Source organism: Mchenga conophoros, linkage group LG12 (genome assembly GCF_057382185.1).
Source record: "Mchenga conophoros isolate Kocher_MC1m ecotype Shallow Benthic linkage group LG12, M_conophoros_male_GT1.1, whole genome shotgun sequence".
Classification (NCBI taxonomy): Eukaryota; Metazoa; Chordata; class Actinopteri; order Cichliformes; family Cichlidae; genus Mchenga; species Mchenga conophoros.
In genome coordinates, this window is record NC_140537.1 from 8,059,955 (window position 1) to 8,077,052 (window position 17,098).

The following is a 17,098-nucleotide window of genomic DNA, read 5'->3' on the forward strand; positions in this document are numbered from 1 at the left end:
GTGTCTTTGGCTATGGGTGTGTATGGTAACTGGACCTTGCCCTTCTCAGCATCACCCTCCATTTGAAGATCTCCTGTCCGTCGTCTCCTTCCGTGACCATGGGCCGAGGAATGCCGTGCCCGGTGCCCCAGGTCAAGATCGAGATGGAGTCAGATTACGATTCAGACATCGACCACCACCGGCCCCGTGACATGAGCAGTGAGACCACATTATAAAGCTGAGACATGATATCTCATTGACTGAAGAACATAAAACAAAGTGTGGGCAGACTACTGAAAGCAGCCAGTGCTGACCCGCAGACAGCACAGGATGGCACAGACACCTGACAGCTGAACCCAGTGAGATGGGACTGATGCAATAACTGCACTTAAGACTGCACTTGGATAAGATTTTTTTTTAAATATTATTTTAAACAGGTCCATTTGGCATACATTGCTCTGAATGGTACATTGAAAACTATATACTTGTGTATGTGTATAATGTAAAGGACTGTAACAAGCAGAAATATTTATCTGTATAGTGTTTTTTGTGAAATTGTATCTTATTATAGCTATATTGTACTATCATTGTAATTACACTAAATCCACACTATACAAGGCCCAAACTTAATGTACTATGCTCTCATAAGCCTGCATGTACAGAATTGGATTTCAATGCAAGATACATGAAAATAAGCAATACCTTAGCAACCAGAGCCATGCCTTTGTTGCACTTGTGTTTTGGTGTGTTTGAATATGCAAGTGAACCTGACCCTCCCCACCTCCCAATTTCCCCCCCAGTTCAACACTATAATAGCACAAGCAGGAGTAAAAAGAAACAACCAAAAGGCCACGATGTTGTGATGTTTGTTGAAAAGAATCCATTTATTTTGTAAGATGTAGCGAGCAGGTTCATATTAGTGTTCTTAAAAAAATTCTGTGTGAGAAATTAATTACTTCGACTACATAGCAAAGACATTTACACACAAAGAATATTAATGAACTAACAGAATTTGTGTAATTAAACTTCTATTATTTCAAACTGTGTGTTTTTTCCTCAGAGATATACAGCAGGGATGTATCGCAGCCAAATCTGTGGCTTAGCAAATGTTGATTATTCCAACAGTGCCTTCATTCTTTCTGATCCAAGACCAATGAGGCACATTTTGCTAAACATTAAACCTCATTTTAGCAATGTGGACTTCTGCAGCCTGCAGATACATACATTTATAAACAAGAGAGATGAGAGATAGCCTTTATTTGTCAGTTGCAGGTCTTTTGCCCACAACCGAGATGACATCTCCTTAGAAATGCATCGATCTAATATATGGTAGATGACCCCCTACAAATTCTGACTTTGTTGAATAAAAGGACGCCTACTGACGACTGAAATCCAAACGACAATTGTGCAACAACAAAAAAGTTTGTAGAAGAAAAACTTCCAGGGCAAAGAGAGAATTTTAAAGCCTTATTTTAGGAGAAATTCAAAAGTTTTAAACAGTTTTATCAGATCTGATTGGTGATTCTGAAAATGCAATATCCTATGACGACTGGAAATCTTCACCCAAAACACTGAGTGGCAATATTATCTCAAGAAAATATTATAAAACGGGACACTACACTAAATGTCTGAGCCAAATATTAATATTATTACTATTCACAGCAGATGGCTGCTCCTCCCCAAGAATCCTCCTTCCTGTTCAAACTGAGTTTTTCCTCCCAACTGTCGCAATTGGGTTATTCACAGGGAAGGGGGTCATCTGATTGTTTGGCTTTTCTCTATTATACGAAGCACCTTGAGGCAACTATATTTGTGATTTGGCTGTATATAAATAAATCTGAATTGACTATTACTAATATTCATAAAATAATCATCCTAATTTCAAATGAGTCATATTACTTCATAAGAATTCGTTCACTTTAACGTCTTCCTATAATCAGCCCGTGCAGTCTTTAGTCAAAAGGAACTGGATGCATCACGTCAGCGCGCATGAGATGTTCTGTGGTGGATCAGAGTGTTTTGTGAAGCCATCAGCAAAGCCCTCCGCTTCCACCAATGTGGGTGTCCTGTTGCACATGGGGCACTGTTTATTTCGTTCCTGTGAGGCTCTCATCCAGATGATGAGGTTCCAGCGCTGACCAGAAGAGATGGGTAAAGCACCATGCATATGTTGACCCCGATGGAGGAGGCCCTCAGTCACCCTGTGTTCAACCTCTGAGCACTCCGTCTCACTTACAGGAACCTACAGAGAAGGCAAAAACTATTAATTATACTTTTGTATCAAATAACTTTTTTATTATTTTGTATCTATATGTTTTAGTTGTACACAACAAAAATGAAAAACATATCATAAACAACATCATAAATCATAGCAGGGCATCACCTGTCTCATATCACCAAAATAAAGGTTGCCCTCAGTGAACTCCTTGCCCAGTGAAACATTCAGGGTGACTTCTGCATTGTCATAGTGGTAGCTCAAGTCCAGATCTTCATTCATGTCATATTTGACCACAAAGGCCTTGTGACTATCCAGACAGCACCCCCCACAGTCTGGATAAAGCAGGGAGGTGAGTGGCAGCAAGTACTGTTCACGGAGAGGTGTGATGAAGTGCTCGTCAAAGCCCAGCTCATTAAGGAGAATCTGAAGATACAAGGAAGAGCAACAAGACAACTTATACAGCTTTATTTCTACAAAGGTAGAGACACTCTCTGAAATGTTAATAAAAGCACAAATACAGGAATTTCCAAATCATTTAAACCGTCCATTTAAATTGTTATACCTACAAAAGGCAGCATATCCAAGTAATGCTTACAAAAAGAAATTCCTGTGATTTTTTTTAGCTAATTTGGTGAAGTATTAGAAAATAAATAATTGCATTTATTTTTTTGGTTGGGCAAGTAGTTAAACATACAGCCCCAACCTCCCATCAACCCCACTCGTTTGCAGCAGAAAGCTCCTCCTCCTTGAGCCTGGGTCGTTTCTTATGGTTAACAGGGAGTTTTTCCTTCCCACTGTATGGGTTAAATCCCCATATAAAATCTATCTACAAAGAAAAAAAATAAAGCGCAACTTGAGACTGAGACAGCATTGTGGGAAGTCTTGGATGCTGAATCCTCCAAGCTAAAAAGGAGAAACAGCAAACAGCTTATCACCACATAATCCAAAAGCCAGCATCAGTGATGGTATGAAGGTACATTTGGCATGGATCACTTGGACATCAGTGAAATTAGACAAAATCTATAATAATTCAAGCTTGTGGCCCCAAATCTTGTTTTTAGAGTCATTAAAGATGTAAACATCTGGCCACAACTGCACAGTTAAGGAGATGGTATAGAGTGTTTTCAGTGGTTTCAGAAGGCTTTAATTTATTACCCCATACTGGTTCATTGTGTTGGGTCTTCCTTTAGGGGCTGCAGACTGCTCAAAGTGCTTTAACTCCTCCATAAGATCCTCACAGAAGCTCTTGTCAAATAAAGGAAAGCGATACACTCTTGGAGCTGCAACAGAGAGGAGAGAATGAGTTAAAGATGCTCTGTGTGGCATAAAGCTGTGGAGTTAACGACAATAAAATGTCTTGATTGTCTTGAGCTGTGGTAAAACTTCGGGCACTGTGATTCTAGCCCTTTCTTCTCCGCCACTTGTTATAAATCAGTAGTTCTATTAATAGACATCATTGCTTAGCATTCAAACTGAGCCATCACGTCTGTTATGGCCCTAGCAGGGCCTGCCGTGACTTTGACCCAGTATGAGTGTGTCCTGCCATCTCTTCCGCCTTAGGTGCTGCCTTTTTTGGTACAACTGAATCTACTCAGCAATTAAACCAGATAAGTCCAAAGAAAGGAGAACTCTGATGCCAGAGAGCCTTTTATTTTGGCTTGCAGGTTGTGAGGTGTGTTTGCTGTGGCTCTGTGTTACTTTCTGGTGTTAAAGCCTTTTTTTAAACTTACTATCTGGTGACCAAGTCCTGGGTCTTACCATTTTCTCCTTTCTTTCAAAGGTGACAACAACTTCCCCATCTCTCTAATTGGATTTGTAATAACAATATTAATAAAAGCCTTAATTTAACAATTTCGCCTCCATGTCTCCCTTTTCTCAATTCAGACATTTTTTGTTAGTCTCCCACATCACCTGGACTTTTTAGGGAAATGTAACAACTTCACATTTGAATCTCTGTCTCTGAGGAGTTAAAAAGAACTTCCCAGCTTACCCACTTGTTCCTCCAACAAGCCTAAGAGGCCTTCTTCGGTGGCACTGTCGCTTTGACAGTACTCAACAATCTGTTTGAACTCTGAAGTAAGGTAAGACTCCTGAGGGGAAGTGAAGTGCAAATGTGTTTTATCAAGGTGTTAATGTTTCATTATTCACAATGCTGATGATGGTTAATGCAGTGACTACCTGGAGATGGTAGACATGAGGATGCAGAGGCCGGTAAATATCTTTGATAGCAGCAGCTCTTTGAGCAGATGTCACACCTAGATGCTTTCGTCTGTCCACTTCCTGGGAAATCTAAACATAAACAGGGCGGACACTTTCAGTTTATTAGTAATGCAAAGATTTCTCATTTGTTACCTCAGCTTCTTTTCATAAAATATTAATTCTCTAGTTATTCTCTGTTTGTTATACCTTCCTAATGAGTTAGGCTTGAATGCTTCATGGCATTAACAGGTCACTTATGAATCCCAATGATATTGATACCATCCTAAAAAGAGATTCTCCTTTCTCTTTTAAGCTGATCCAGGGCCAGCAAATTGAAGTGCACATAGATGCCACTAGTGGAGCATCAGCTGTTCTCAAAGAGCTGAAAAACATCTGTACTACAGACATCAGAGGCAGCAGAGTTTAAATGTTAAGCTGGCTAATCGCTCACATCCAGAACTGCCATGATTTCAGCAGCAGCAGCTTAGTTTTCAGTGTTTTTTTTTTAATATATCTGAACACAAATACCAGTATGTACAGTGTGCCCCAGCAAAATAGCAAAAAAAAGGTATAAATTAAATCCAGATTTCCTCTGTTATTTTCACCGGTAGCTGGTAGCCAGGTGATTATCAGCAGTTACCACGCCTACCTAGCCGCATCAGAGCCATTTTCCGTCAAAGACCTCCATTTTAGGCCCACCTATAGACACGTGACTGGACAGACATCACATGCAGTAAATTTGGGCCCACGTGGGTTTTGGCCTTGGAACGTCTGATTGATTGAAGTAACGTGAACGTGGCATCGTTACTGTGATTCTATTGGCTCAAACAATTAAAAAGAGGTGTCGATCGTGCAAATTGACCAAAAGAAACCAAAGTTACAGCCTCTCAGAGTTTAAAGGGCCAGAGACCAATTAAACACTCCATGCGCACGGCAGAAAAGGACCATTACTAGGGCTGGGCCAAATTATACTGTTCACGGTAGTACTGGTACAATGTTAGGCAACGATAGGAAAATGAAATATCGCGATAGAATATGGGTAAAATGCGCATGCGCAGTGCCTTTGTTTTCATACGCACACAGCCGAAAAAGCACAGCAGCAACAGAGAATGAGAAGGGGCAAATCGGATTGTTGAGTGAAACTGCTGAACCAGAATTGGTTTGTAAAAATGGTGCAACTTCAGTGATGCGTTTGGTTTGGTGTTTGTCCGTCAGATACACAACAAAGCACATTTTTTGTGCATGCCGTCATTGGTTGTGTCCAAATTCATGGTCTGCATCCTCCTGAGACCGATTACGTCACAGTGACGCGCCGAAGGCTGTCCAAATTCGTAGACTCCTCTGAATGCAGCCGACAAATGCGTCCTCCTTTTCCCCGAATTTGAAGGATGGGTCGGGTGTGTCCTTCGTGGCCTACCATATCCCAGAATTCAAACTCCAGTTTCCAACAATGGCGGCCGCTACTAAGTTTTAAAATTACTCATACTAATCTTTCTGGGTCACAAAATAAACTTTTAATATATTTTCAGGGGAGAAAGTAGCTGAGTAAACATCAAATATCTGCTCGGTTTATCAAGATATCGCATATTTGCAAAAGTGCTTCAACGTTTTCGGAGACGTCTGCTACCCACCAGCTCGATAGCTAGCCGGGAGCTCGAGGGTCACTGAAGCCGCCGAGAATGGCCCAACTCCCGGCACATCATTTTCAGTTCACGAGTAAATTGGTTTGGCTGAGATTAAAGTTATTAGATTAGATTAGATCAAATAAAACTTTATTAATCCCCCACGTGGGTTCCTCCTTGATTTTCATACAGCTGACTAAACGTCAAACAGAAAACTGATTAAACAGAAGTGTGAGATGGTCGAGAATTTACGCCAGTGTCCTGTTATATTTTAGATGGCACAGAGAAGATGGCCGAGTTTATTACACTCCACCGAGACAGTGGTGACACTGATCAGAAGGCTAGACCGTCCAATTCCACAGCCGTTTACTTCCAGCCTACCCGACCTTCTGAGGACCCGGCCCACATAGACCACGAAGGCCGGGTCCTCAGGAGGATGCAGCCCATGAATTTGGACACGACCGTTATTACCGTATTTGTTGGACTAAGGTGCTCTAAATCTGGGAGTAATCTGGGTCCTAAACTCCGTCCGATTCAGGTCCCAAAGTCAAACGAACACTGCAGCATCACTGAGAGTTAAAAACTGTCTAAATTCTTTCATCTTTAATAAAACGATCAGCATTGCTGCTTTACCAGGTCTAACTATGAAGTTTAACATCCAGGCATCCATGAAAACAGAATTTATTACATTTAACGGAGTTAGCAGGAAGTTAGCCCGCTAGTTTCGCTAGTTACCCAAGCACGATATAGCATGTTCTGACTGAGAGATTTCTGAAAAAATTCAAACGTACAGCTCTGCTATCACTTCCAACATAAATGAAGACAGGAAACTAAACAGCAGTGATGTTTATAAGGTTACTGAAGTTGGGTTAGCTGGTATATAATGATGTGCTACGGCAGCAGTCCCCAACCTTTTTTGCGCCACGGACCGGTTTATGCCCGACAATATTTTCACGGACCGGCCTTTAAGGTGCCGCGGATAAATACAGCAAAATAAAACTAGTACCGGTACCGAAAAAAAGAAGATTTATTCATAACACACGTGAAAATACCCAGGAAAACAGAGTTAACGGGAAAAAAAACGATTACAAAATAACGCTGAAAACCAATAAAAACCCTGAAAAACATGCATTTCACACCTGAGTCTCAACTCTCGCGGCCCGGTACCGGTCCGAGGCCCGGGGGTTGGGGACCACTGCGCTACGGGATCACTAGCAACACAGCTATGTTAGAATAACATAAACAGTGAAGCTGGAGGATGAACGCTAACACTTTTCCACTCGATAAAAGTTAACATGAAGGTTCCTGATGGTTAGAGATAAATGCAATCGCATGGCAGGATGCTGTAAACAGACCAAACTTCAGTCAGGAGAACAACTGAAATAATCCATCCACAATAGAAGGTTAGTCATTAATATACTGCAACAACATGGGAATAGAGCAGCTGTGATAGAATACAGGGCGATAGTGGCTCAAGAGTTGGGAGTTCGCCTTGTAATCGGAAGGTTGCCGGTTCAAGCCCCAGCTTGGACAGTCTCAGTTGTTGTGTCCTTGGGCACTTCACCCCGTTGCCTACTGGTGGTGGTCAGAGGGCCCGGTGGTGCCAGTGTCCGGCAGCCTCGCCTCTGTCAGTGCGCCCCAGGGTGGCTGTGGCTGCAATGTAGCTTGCCATCACCACTGTGTGAATGGGTGGATGACTGGTTGTGTAAAGTGCTTTGGGGGTCCTTAGGACTAGAAAAGCGCTATTCAAATGGCCATTTACCATTTACAACATTAATGAATCAATGGTACAGAAGTGGAGGAAGCAAGAAGAATGAGTTGAATAAAGTTTGATTCATCTGACTGCTTTGTTTCGCTTAATGTGCCTTTTAATCCCATGCACCTTATGGTCTGAAAAATACATATTTGATTTTTTTATTTGGCACACTGCAGTTTAATGTTGCAAAGCACCTCTTTTTACCTTCAGTGGATATTATACATGGTTATGCTCAGGATATGTCAGCTCATTTCTACTGGAAATGCCTTTTGGTTAAACTTTCAGCAAGGAATTTGCATTTGCACTGTTAAATTTGTATATAGCTTTAATGCACATAAAAAAAACAGCTGCTTGTTTAAGTGAAAATAAATGGATGGGGGTTTTTTTGCGCTAGTACAGTTGTGGAGTTGTATTTTGTCTCGCAAAAATTATATCGTCAGTTATATCGTTATCGCAAATTTTCAAATATATATCGTGATAAATATTTTTGGCCATATCGCCCTGCCTGACCCATTACCATGTAAATGTGTGGTTAATTCTTCAAAAATGTATTTTAAAAAAAAAAGCATTTTTAGGCATGTTAATAAAATTAATCAATTTATGCTCTTAAATACCTAAAAAGTTCAACTGGCATGGTTTTTTGTACAACGTCTGGATATTCATGTATTGACAGCGCTGTAATTTTTCACTGTTTCACTTTAAAAACATAAATCTTTGCACAGATGATGTTTAAATGTTGGTTACTGAATTTCTGTAATGAAACTGAGGCATATTTTAAAAGGGTTATATGCTTTAAAAAAAAAAAAAAAAAAAAAAAAAAAAAGGGCGAGGATAAAATCTACTTACTTTTTCTGTGTTCCAGTCTCAGTAACTTTGACACAGTAATATCTGCTTCAATATTTACACCTCGGATGAAATTTCACAAGTGTTAGCTTTATTTTGATACCAAGATTGTAAGCACAGAGTTTGTAATTGCAGAGAAATAATCAATTACATTTGGGTATTGCATTTTTGAGCAGGAAGCTCAGAAACCCCTTTGGGACTTAAGAAGTTATGGTGATACTTAAGGAGGTAACACCTCAAATCTGATGAAACACCTGGAGACGCATAGTGTTTTTTTTTTTTAAAAAGCCGAGAAATGCACCGTATTTGATAGCTTGCTGCAAGACCTCCATTAGTGAGTTAGCACGGATTGCGCCGTGCGTGGAGCTGGACGGTTCTTATCATTTTGCAGAAAAAAAAAGAGACTGCTAAAAATAAAAACATAAGAGGTTTTTGGACAAAGCTTGTGTTCTCCATTCTTTAAGCACTGGTTCGAGCACCGTTTCAAAAGTACAGATTTGGCACCGGTATCGGATAAAACCTAAACTATACCCATCCCTACTAAACACAGGCATCTTTTACAAGTCATTCAGAATCTACTACTCTTGATGCCATAATGCTTTTTGGTTCTTAATTTATAACTGCTGCCTTAAATGTTTTATTATTAGTGGTCCAGTGCGGTTATTTTTCATTTGATATTTTTATGTTGTTTTATTGTTGGGTTTGGTTTTGCCAGCTTTAATGTAAATAAATAAGCGGTCTGCAGCAAAACTGGGTTTGGGTCATCACTTTGTCTTCCAAGACAACGACCAAAAACACATTACAGTCCAGTCAGCATTACTGACTGGTCTGTAGTCCGAATCCCATTGGAAATCTGTGGGGTGAATTAAAGACCAAGGTCCATCACAGAAGACCATCAAAACCAGAGGAGCTTGAGAGATCCTCCAAAGTAGGAGGGATTGCTCACTGTGTGAGACTTGTTGCAAACTACTACAAAGAGCTGCACCCTCTTATCCAGCAAAAAAAGACAAACAACTGACTGTTAGCATCCCCGGCACGCTAATTATTTTGAACTTGAAAGTTTTTTGTGAAATCATTTTGTTTCTGTGTACAAAGCACAATAATGTAAGGGTTTCAAATACAACTGGGATGCTTGAAACAGCTGTGTCAAAAATCCCTTGGCCTGTTTAACAGCACTTGTAAAATACAGTATACTTCTTACCTTGTTGAGCACTCCCTCAAACTGTTCATCCGTGACGCAGCCCAACTTCTTCAGCAGCTGCGCGGTAACAATTAGCAAACAATACACACCTGTCAGCTCACAAAGTTGCCATGTCACCATTTCTCATCATATTTGTATTTCATATCAAAATGTAGCAAACTGGTATCCACTCACTGCATGGTAGTCCAGCCTGAACTGCTGCTCGGACACAAAACGAACATGGAGCTTGTATTCCTCCAGGAAAATGTTATCAGTCGTGAAACAGTCACAGGTATAAAACCGAGGCTTTTCTTTGCCTTCGTTCGTCATTGCTGCCTGTTCAAAGATAACTGCTTAAGACACAGGGAAAAACATTACCACGGACACTACTGTCAAACGCACGCCCTGTGACGTTGCGCTCAGTGACAAATATGTCACCTCCGGTTCGACGTCCTCCAAATTAAAAGCACCATACATACATACATCCCATTCCATCTGTCAATAGCCCCTCCGTCCAAAAGGCGTCAAAAACATGAGACAGTTATATCAAATATGAACAGCCCTTATATACACTGAGCCTAAGTCCATGTTTTAATTTTTATTTTCGTGTGTGTGTGTGTGTGTGTGTGTGTGTGTGTGTGTGTGTGTGTGTGTGTGTGTGTGTGTGTGTGTGTGTGCGTATACACAGTATGTCTATGTGTTTGTGTGTTGGGTGGGTGGGTGATGTTATAATCTGTAGAAAAATATAAGTATTAAAAAAACAAAAAAAACATGCACCTGGGAGTCAGATGGAGACAGGCATGGACTCGAGATGTATCAAAAAAGGGACTTATTGATTTTGTCTGTTTTCCACTGTATGTGCAGTAATGTGTCAGTTCGCACTAGTTGAAGTTATGACGCCTGTGGTTAGACTGTAATCATGAGTTTTAACAGAACTAAAGTGGTTTCAGTATAAAACTACACTTTTTAGTATGATTTTGAAGGTTCCTGGAGGAACATTGGATGCACTTGTGTCTGGATCATTGCTTAGTGAAACTTGTGGTTGACACTGAGTTCGAATGGATCATGTTCCACATGTTCCCTGAACCAGATGGTGGACAACGGTGGGATGCTGCTGACTTCAACTGAAGGAGTGGGGGCGCCAGTCACAGAGGGCTCTTACTACTCAGCCTCCATCGGAAGTTATACATCAGTTTGGTTTTTGTCCTGTATTGAATGCTTGACCACCTCTTTATCCTCTCAAGGATATTTAAGTGTGCACCAGAGTGCACAACAAGTCTGTTTTGTGGACTTGGGTCCACCTTCTGTGGGAGATGCTTTATGAATATGGGGTTTCTGCCCACTTACTGTGAGCCATTTGGTGCATGTGCAACTGCAGTAAGAGCCAGCAGTAAGTCAAACTATTTCATGGTGGGTGTTGGACTTCGCCAGGGCTGTCCTTTGTTATGATACTCTTCATAATTTTTATGGACAGAATTTTTTGGTGCAGCCAAGTGGTGAAAGGCTTCCATTTTGCTGGCCTCATGATCTCATCTCTGCTTTTTGTCGATGATGTGGTTGTGTTGCTTTTTTGAAGTCGTGGCGGGAATGAGAATTAGCATCCTCAAGCCTAAGGGCATTTATTCTCAGCTGGAAAAGGGGGGATTGCCCACTCTGGGCCAGACACGAGTTTTTAACCAAGTGGAGGAATTTAAGTATCTTTCATCTTGCATCCACACCCACACTCACATATGTTCACAAGTTCTATCTAATGACTGAAAGAATTAGATCGCCCATTGCATGAAGGGTGGCTGGCCTCTCCCTACTTCTGCGTTAGATCTACGTCATAACTTATGCCATAACCGGATTCCCATTTTACCCTACCCAGCAACATTTTACGTAACCTGAAGTGACCAAACAAAATACCACGACCACTTGAATGGCGTGGAAAATTGTAGTGTAGGGATAAAAGATGCTTCCGGTTACTACATAACCGGTCTAAATCAAGCTTTAAGTCAAGATTTACGATAGATTTATACTTTTTAGAGCTAAGGTCAGAAGTTAAGTCATTCGAGAAAAACTGATACAAATAAACAAAAACCAACCAACAAACAAAAAAATACAAAAAAAAAAAACTTAGCAAAACTTAGCAAACTGCTACTTCCGGCTAACTTTTAGCTACGATTGTTTTGTTTTTCTTTTTTAAGAGACGTCTCTGAGTACCTACGGCTATACTTCCAGAAGGGGGTGCTAAAGAAACAATAATTGATAGCAACCACCTAAAGGACAAAGTAGAAGAAGACAGGTACAGTATTTTCATTCTGACCTGTAACTCTTGTGTTTCTGTAGTTTAGATGCTAATGATGCCGTTGGGCAAAAGGTATTTCTATGTTTAATAAGGAGCACACTGGCTGTGCTCACTTTCATCCTGTGAAATGCTGAGCGTGGAGTCACTGCCAGTGGCTGAGGAGGAGGTGGTTGAATCCAGCTCCAACAAACTCGGAGACATTTACACGTTTGTGGCTAAAGGCAGTTTTCCTCAGACGATGAATCCGATACGAAAGAAGAACCTCAAGAGATACGCTCAGAAATTCATCATCGATGGTAGGGCTTCATTCAGTCACTCGGTTCAGCAGCGGTGTGTGTTGCTTTTGTTCATCTCCAGCAGTCAGTTTAACTCCTGGCTTCTCCCTCCCCTGATTTAAAATTTCCTTGCTAGGCTGGTATAACGTTTAGGGCATGACTAGGTGGATCAGTAGGGATCTGCAGAAAATGCGGCTACTCACAATTCTAAAACTGATCCTCGGTGCTTGCAAAAATGAGCTCTTGGGCACTTTAGATGAAAACGATTACAGGAATAATATTCATTTTTAGATAACCTGTTTATTTGCCGAATTAAAGATAGACCACAGCTGTTTTCAGGCAGTTCGCAGTTTTGATCATGTAAATGTCTACTTTTGCTAGAGATCAAGACGACATTAAATGCCTACATTTATAATGCGGTATGGTATGACCCGGGATTAAGTTTCTCACTACATGATTCCCTGATTTATATCTGTGTTCAAGAGGGCAAGCTCTACTATGTGGGGCCCAAGAAAGAAGAGAAGAGGGAGGTGGTGATTGAGTCTGAGAGGAAGAGGCAGATTTTTCTTGACTGCCACTTCAGCGATATTGGCCATCACCTGGGCCAGAAGAAGACCGTCCACAGGATCCAGAGCAAGTACTACTGGCTGGGAATCATCAAGGACGTCGTGGACTGGGTACACACATTCCTCTGTGTATGGTGTTTGTTTGTTTTTTTCAAATCTGTTAGGAATACTGACAACAGTGTCTAACTTTTGTTACCACTGTTTCAGATAAAAGTCTGTGAAACGTGTCAGCACACAGAGAGAAATAAGAACCAGTCGAGAACTATTCGGCCAATAAAAGTGGATGCACCTTGGGAAATTGTCGGGATTGACACGATAGGTTTTTGCCTCAGTTCATTTTAAAATATTCTCTTTGATTATGTCTGCAAGATCATTTCTTTCCACAGATGTTAGGCTGACTGTGTGGTTTGTCTCTCCTCTTTGTCAGGGGCATTGCCAGAGACCCAGAGAGGCAACAAGAATGTCACGGTGGTGATTGATTACTTCACTAAATGGCCAGAGGCTTTCCCAGTGCAAAAGACAGATGTTGCCTCGGTTGCAAGATGCATCTCTAAATGCATATACAGGTTGAAAACAACTTATTTGCAGACCATGCACATGAGCAAAATTACCAAGAATTAAATACCTACAGTGGTGCTTTTCAGCCTGATGCTGATCTTTGCTCTGTTTTTAATCAGGTTCGGTGCTCCTAAAATGATAGTTTGTACACAGAATGCTGACTTCTGTGATAAGGTGAGACTACAGCAGCAGAATCGTATAAAATAATAAGATTGAGAACAGTAGGTCAACACTACGGAGGCATGTTTTGATCTTGATTTTTAATTTTCTAGGTGACAAAGGTGCTGTTTGAAAGGTGGAGCATCACACAGAAGGTCTCTCCTGTGGACCAGCCTCAGCTCAACCCACTCCACGACTGCACAAGCCCTCTGTTGAAAGAAGCCATACTGCAGATGGTGTCGGAGAAGCAGGCAGAATGGGATGATTTTCTCGACCCTGTGCTGTTTCTGTTCAGGACATCCACCAACCCCACAACAAAGTTCACTCCTTACTCTCTCATGTTTAACAGGACAGCCAGTTTACCAAATGAGGTGAGACTGCAGGAGATAAGTGAGCTCTAAACACCTGATTGGTTTGCCATTCCTCAAACATAATTTCCTTTCATGTAGAACGCAGCAAGTCGGCTGAATCGTGACGAGCCGGAGCAGGATGTGTACTCTACGAAGGAGAAGGCCTCTGCGTACATGAGTGTCATTCAGGAGCAGCAGAACTCTGTTAAGCAGCTGGTAATTCTCATCATTTTCTTCTGTCTTCCTTAAGTGAAAATGGATGCTGGTGATCGAGTGTGCGATCGCACGAATCCAGGCAGAGGTCAGGAAGTCTGTTATAAAACAATAGTTGCATCCTAATGAAGTTGTGTGCAAAAGTCTTGAGCCACTAAACATTTCCTTATATTTTGCCAACAAGGAGCCAGATAGTCTTGTCATTTTCCTAACGTGGTCTTGAACAGCAGTTCCCCAGGCTCTGATCATTCTTCACTCATTGTCAGTTCAGCCCTTGTACCTGAATATTTGCAGGGGATTGGTTTCTGTTATGTTAAGCCACTTAGCACTGATCTGTGAATCACTCAAGCATAAACAAAATGCAGCTAACTCAAGGGATGAGTCATTGTTGTGTCCGCACATAACAGACAACTTGGCAAAGAATCAACTTTAAATTGTACCTATAGGTACTTTGTTACTAGCTGTCTGTTGCAAAAACACACAATTTGTGCACTCTTCTTTAGTTGCCAAAGATAACGCCTTTGACAGATGTGAAATAGTATTTTTGCACCACTAAGATGACTGACAAAAACTTGGCATATGTGGACATGTTGTGCAGTGTGTCCTAAGGAAACGGGACAAGTGGACGACAAACGATGTGGCAGGAATGAAAACAACAATCTACAATAGATGAACCGTATGAGAAAAGTCATGTCTGTAAGAATTAGAAAAATATCCTGCAAAGTTCTGACAGAAAATCTAAGACGTGTGTCTGACCCATCTAACGATCACTGAAACCTGTTCAGAAATTATCTCAGTGGAACGATGACTGACAGGAAGCTATTGTTAAGGAGGGGAAATGGGGAGAAAAGGCTGAGGAATGCCAAATTCCACAAGAACTGGACTGCAGATAAGTGGCAGCAAGTCTTTTGGAGTGATAGATCCAAATTTAAAATCGTAATTAGTAGAGATGGACCGATCCAATATTACGTATCGGTATCGGTCCGATACTGACCTAAATTACTGGATTGGATATCGGAGAGAAATAAAAAATGTAATCCGATCCATTAAAAACCACGAAAGCACCTCACAAAACTTGCGACATGGCGTAACTCAGCTCATAACCTCAGCACGTCGGAGCAGTGTGCTCATGTGATAGAGCGGCTGTGCGAGACCTGTCGGAGGTCTGGTTGAGCATTTGTAGCCTCGCTAGCAACCCGGCATTTCATCTCCGAGGAAGTGATCCCAGAGAGAAGTAAAGGAAGTGTGTAAGTTCATCTTTGAATATTTGTAAAGCATTCCCGCGTTAAACTTAACAACCGATATGTGGAGCGACTGCCTCTTCTCTCCCCCTCCCTCTCCTGCTGCTACTTCAATCATGAAACTGATCAATGATCAGCTGATCGGATTTTCTGTCACGACTCTGTCTCTCTTGTTTGTTTTTGGCCCACTTCGCACCAGAAAGAGGAAACCAGCAGCTGAACAACATCAGCACGTTTAAGCTTGATAAGCTGTTGTTAGAATTTATTCATTATTACTTTCTACACCAGGATCCTTTTCTACGTAGCTGACGGCTGTAACTGTGCAGGGGCGGATCTAGCAAAGTTTTGCTAGGGGGCAGGTAGGGCGTTAACAGAGATAAGGGGGCACAAAGAAATACTTTTCTTTCTTATTCTCATTTAAAATGTCTAGCTTTTAATAAATAATTATCTGAATCTTACAACCAAAGTTTTAATCTGATGTAAAATGTATAGAAGTCCATTACTGTATATAGTAACTATTAAGTCTAATATACCTGCTATAGTACTTTTTCCTTTCGGAAGGTACCATCTGTGCAGTCTGCACTTCTGTTGTAGAAAGATGTTGAATCTATTTAATAATTGTGGAAAAATAATTGATTTCAGTGCTTTTTTTTTTTTTTACACGTGCGTTAAATTAAAGTTGATTAAGTCGATTTAGCAAATTAAACTGATCTATTAGAGAATCACATTATAACATCCTCCATAATCTCTGTTATTAGCCTTAAATTAAGTGACAGCAAACGTGCATGGAAGCTCATTTGGTTTTTGTCTCTTTTATCCTTTGGTTCCATGTTCAGGTGTTAGCCAATATGAATGCAGCCTACAAACAAGAGAAGAAGAATGCCAAGCGTAAGTCACACAACATGTCCCCAGTGACCTTTAAAGCGGCAGACCCCATGTTTTCTCCAAGAGAAGCACCTTCACTGAAAAAAGTGAAAGAGGAGCGTTTGTATTTGACTTTTCCCGTTGAGACGGTGCTGGCCACCGAGCAGAGCAGCTCAGAGGATGTAAAGACTGAGTTAGTGTATCACTTGGCTGAGTCCGATGTAAACTGAGAAGGGTGTAGGTGCAGAAGATGTTCCGGATGTTGGTGATACTCTGGTCAGTGCAAGGCACCAAAGGTACCTGAATTATCTGGAATTTCATCCGGAATCCAACCAGCGGCCCACATCTTCTTTTACGCCCACACTCTTTTCCCCAATGAACTGTTGTTTCTCCTGAAAATCATCTTAACTTATTTTCATTTTGCAGTACTATAAAGGTATTTGTACCTTTTATTTGCTAAAATACTTTACAAATAAAGGTGTTGTTTCATTTATGTATACTAGATGTGTAGTTATTATTAAAGCCTGACCAATTTGTCAGTGGAAAATTGTTATCCGATCATCACTCATTGATATCGGCATTTACAACAACAGATAAATGAAAATTTAAGAAGTAAAAAAAGAGAAGAGAGAAACACCCTTTCACCGTGTTACGAGTGTCGATATTGCATTGTTTGTCCACCAGAGGGCACTCTACACCTTGTTGCAAGAGTTCCTGGTGATTTAAAATGTATATCATCTTTGAAAAATATGCTGGCTCTACTGCACATCACACAAACTACAAAAACA

The 17,098-nt window shown here is 41.0% G+C and overlaps 3 protein-coding genes across 5 annotated transcripts in view; 2 read left to right on the plus strand and 1 right to left on the minus strand.

The window, feature by feature from the left end:
- The window catches only part of slc4a5a (solute carrier family 4 member 5a), a 39,647-nt gene extending 38,627 nt beyond the window's left edge, over positions 1-1,020 (plus strand). For all 3 annotated transcript variants that reach the window (XM_085293561.1, XM_085293562.1, XM_085293560.1), the window contains one exon: positions 50-1,020. In XM_085293561.1, coding sequence (XP_085149687.1) covers positions 50-215 — 166 coding nt within the window. In that variant the 3' untranslated portion in view covers positions 216-1,020. The remainder of the gene's footprint in view (positions 1-49) is intronic.
- A 426-nt stretch (positions 1,021-1,446) lies between these two features.
- Positions 1,447-10,210, minus strand: ogfod2 (2-oxoglutarate and iron-dependent oxygenase domain containing 2). Its single transcript, XM_085293563.1, has 7 exons — positions 9,993-10,210; positions 9,819-9,875; positions 4,376-4,486; positions 4,188-4,287; positions 3,353-3,477; positions 2,363-2,620; positions 1,447-2,221 (listed from the first exon to the last, which is right to left on the minus strand). Exons 1-7 carry the CDS (start codon positions 10,125-10,127, stop codon positions 1,955-1,957), a joined length of 1,053 nt encoding a protein of 350 aa, XP_085149689.1. The 5' UTR covers positions 10,128-10,210; the 3' UTR covers positions 1,447-1,954.
- A 1,638-nt stretch (positions 10,211-11,848) lies between these two features.
- LOC146562096 (gypsy retrotransposon integrase-like protein 1) lies at positions 11,849-16,809 on the plus strand. Its single transcript, XM_085293565.1, has 9 exons — positions 11,849-12,081; positions 12,157-12,380; positions 12,843-13,036; positions 13,133-13,244; positions 13,353-13,491; positions 13,603-13,657; positions 13,756-14,013; positions 14,092-14,208; positions 16,283-16,809. The coding sequence occupies exons 2-9, from the start codon at positions 12,212-12,214 to the stop codon at positions 16,538-16,540; spliced, it is 1,302 nt and encodes a 433-aa protein (XP_085149691.1). The 5' UTR covers positions 11,849-12,081; positions 12,157-12,211; the 3' UTR covers positions 16,541-16,809.
- Positions 16,810-17,098: the final 289 nt, after the last annotated feature.